Raw genomic sequence first — 2,469 nt, forward strand, 5'->3', positions numbered from 1 at the left:
TACCCTACAAAGAAAGAGCCTGGTAAGTTGTGGCCAAAACTTCAAAACACCTTTCCAACTTTACTACTACCTTTTCATGGACTTTGAGTGAACTATGTGATAAAACACCATACCCATGTGTTTTTATGGAGTGAGATATCTGTACCTTCTGTGTTTGTGATTAACAAATAGTACAATGTTCTTCAAGCATTATTGATATCCATTTGACAAGTCATAGAATTAAAACATATGGATCCAAAAAATGCTTCACTAGGAGCTAGAGTTGGTATAACTCATCGACACTAGCCATGGAAAAAGAGCATTCTTATCACACGTGAATCGCCAAAAGCTCGCGTAGCTAACCAGTAAAAACTCTCTATAATCGCGTGAGAAACTCTAAGCAGAATGGAATTATAGTGCATAACAAACAAATCTTTAAACTCAATATATAGTTTATAAGATAACAGTACTACTGAATAAAAAATAAAATAAAAAACTCTTGCTTATATCAAATTTTGAACCACCATCTACATATATAGATGTTATTGCAACCCAAAGTACCTTGACTCTTCAAATCCGCAATCTTGTAGCATCCCTTGTTGACAAGCTTGGAAATTGGAAACCATAGGAGGGTACTGCACCAAAGAGCTTATATCTCCCCAACTGGTGTTTTCTGCAGTACTATTGGTGCCGGTGCTGCCATTGTTGGTCATGTCCACTCCAGAGAAGCTCTCCAACACGTCTAATGGTTGCGCGTTGCTATACGCTATATTTTCATCTAGCTCAATCGGGAAGTTGTTAAGTCCTTGAAACATGCTTGGACCAGCCCCATCAATGACATAGGGAGTGTTTGGCAGTTGGGAACAAGTAGGAGTACTTTCCATGGAATTCATGGACATAAAGGGTGCAAGCATATTGATTGAATTCTCATATAGTTGTTCTTGGGTGGAAGAAACATCAAAAGAAGATTGAAAATTGGCGATGTTGTTGTTGTTGTGGTGTTGATCATCGGAAAATCTTCTGCCAAATAATTTCTTAATAGATGCTTGGTCATGACTAGGATGAGGCTGATCTATTTGGTGTTGATTAGCTATTGGTATGGCAACATGAGGTAGCTGTGGCCAAAAAAGGACTTGATTCATGGCCTCAGAAGCCATGAAAGTGTCACTCTCTCTCTTCATCTCTTGCTTGAAGCAACTTGATCTCCTAGCCTGTTGTTCCTTTCTTTGTTTGCCTAGAAGCTTTTTCTTCAGCCTTGTGTTCCAATAATTCTTGATATCATTATCAGTTCTTCCTGGTAATTGCGCCGCGATAATAGACCACCTTTGCAATAATCAAAAATGAATATTTGATTAATAAATCTTGTTCAACCATAGAAGTATCATTAAAATAAGTACCCTATCATAAAAAGAGAAGTAACCCAACTAAGAAAGTGTAAATAATTGAAGGAAGCTTGTGTGTGTGTGTGTATATATATATAGATATTTACCTGCTTCCAATACTTATATATAAGTTGCAAATTATGTTATCTTCTTCCTCTGAGAACCCTCCATGCTTGATGTTTGGACGAAGATAATTCAACCATCTAAGGCGACAACTCTTCCCGCATCTCTTGAGGCCTAAAACCATGCACGCACAAAATTCTTTTTAAATTCAGAGACTTAAACAAATTTTTTAGAGAATAATTGAAGGTTTACGTGTGTGTGTGTGTGAGATTGAAGTACCTATTTTCTGTGGTAAGGCTATCCAGTTGCCACCAGTGCCGTGCTGTTCGATGTAAGTCTTGAGTTTGGCATCTTCCTCTGGTGACCATGGGCCTCTCTTGACATTGGCTTTGTCACAGCAAGGAGCTCTTCCCATGTTTTCTGTGTTGTGAGGCTAATTGGGTTTGGTTTCTCTTTATTGTCACTTGCTGATGATTATATAGGAGTATTATATATATACATGTATCATGTATGAGAGAGAGAGAGAGAGAGAGAGAGAGAGAGAGAGAGAGAGCGAGAGAGAGAGAGACTATAATAGCTGGAGAAGGAAAGACATGGAACGGTCACCGGATTTCAAAAAGGGGAATGGGAAAAAGATGAACCTTTATGTATAGAATATTGAAGAAAATTGAAATGCCAGAACAGGAGACCAAGTGTTTTCTTATTGTCTTTCTTAGCTCAGAATCTATGTCATACAATTCACCATCCTCCTCCTCGTCCTCCTCCTCTCTCTCTCTCTCTCTCCCACACACACACACACACACACACACTAAGACCAATGTATGACACGTTACAAGATATAGTCCCTCCCTCCCACAATAAATGTACCTTGGAATTAACTTGTCCATGATTTATTTATTTATTTTTATTTTTATTTTTATTATATTGGTAAAGAATGAATTATTAAATTTATCCTAAGTGAATCTATAATAGTGCCATTCAAGAAGGTTAGAGTGGTAATATTACAAAAAGTAATAGATTGACATTTTAATTGGTTCAATTATTT

The 2,469-nt window shown here is 37.3% G+C and overlaps 1 protein-coding gene across 1 annotated transcript; it reads right to left on the reverse strand.

Annotated features, from left to right (window-relative positions):
* Window positions 1-322: 322 nt before the first annotated feature.
* Window positions 323-2,469, reverse strand: LOC132267640 (transcription factor RAX3). The gene is made up of 3 exons (XM_059768772.1): window positions 1,704-2,469; window positions 1,469-1,598; window positions 323-1,302 (listed from the first exon to the last, which is right to left on the reverse strand). The coding sequence occupies exons 1-3, from the start codon at window positions 1,837-1,839 to the stop codon at window positions 522-524; spliced, it is 1,047 nt and encodes a 348-aa protein (XP_059624755.1). The 5' UTR covers window positions 1,840-2,469; the 3' UTR covers window positions 323-521.

The sequence above is a fragment of the Cornus florida genome, unplaced genomic scaffold, assembly GCF_030987335.1.
Source record: "Cornus florida cultivar Cherokee Brave unplaced genomic scaffold, ASM3098733v1 CherokeeBrave_3.0.0_Hap2_Chr07, whole genome shotgun sequence".
NCBI classification, from domain to species: Eukaryota; Viridiplantae; Streptophyta; class Magnoliopsida; order Cornales; family Cornaceae; genus Cornus; species Cornus florida.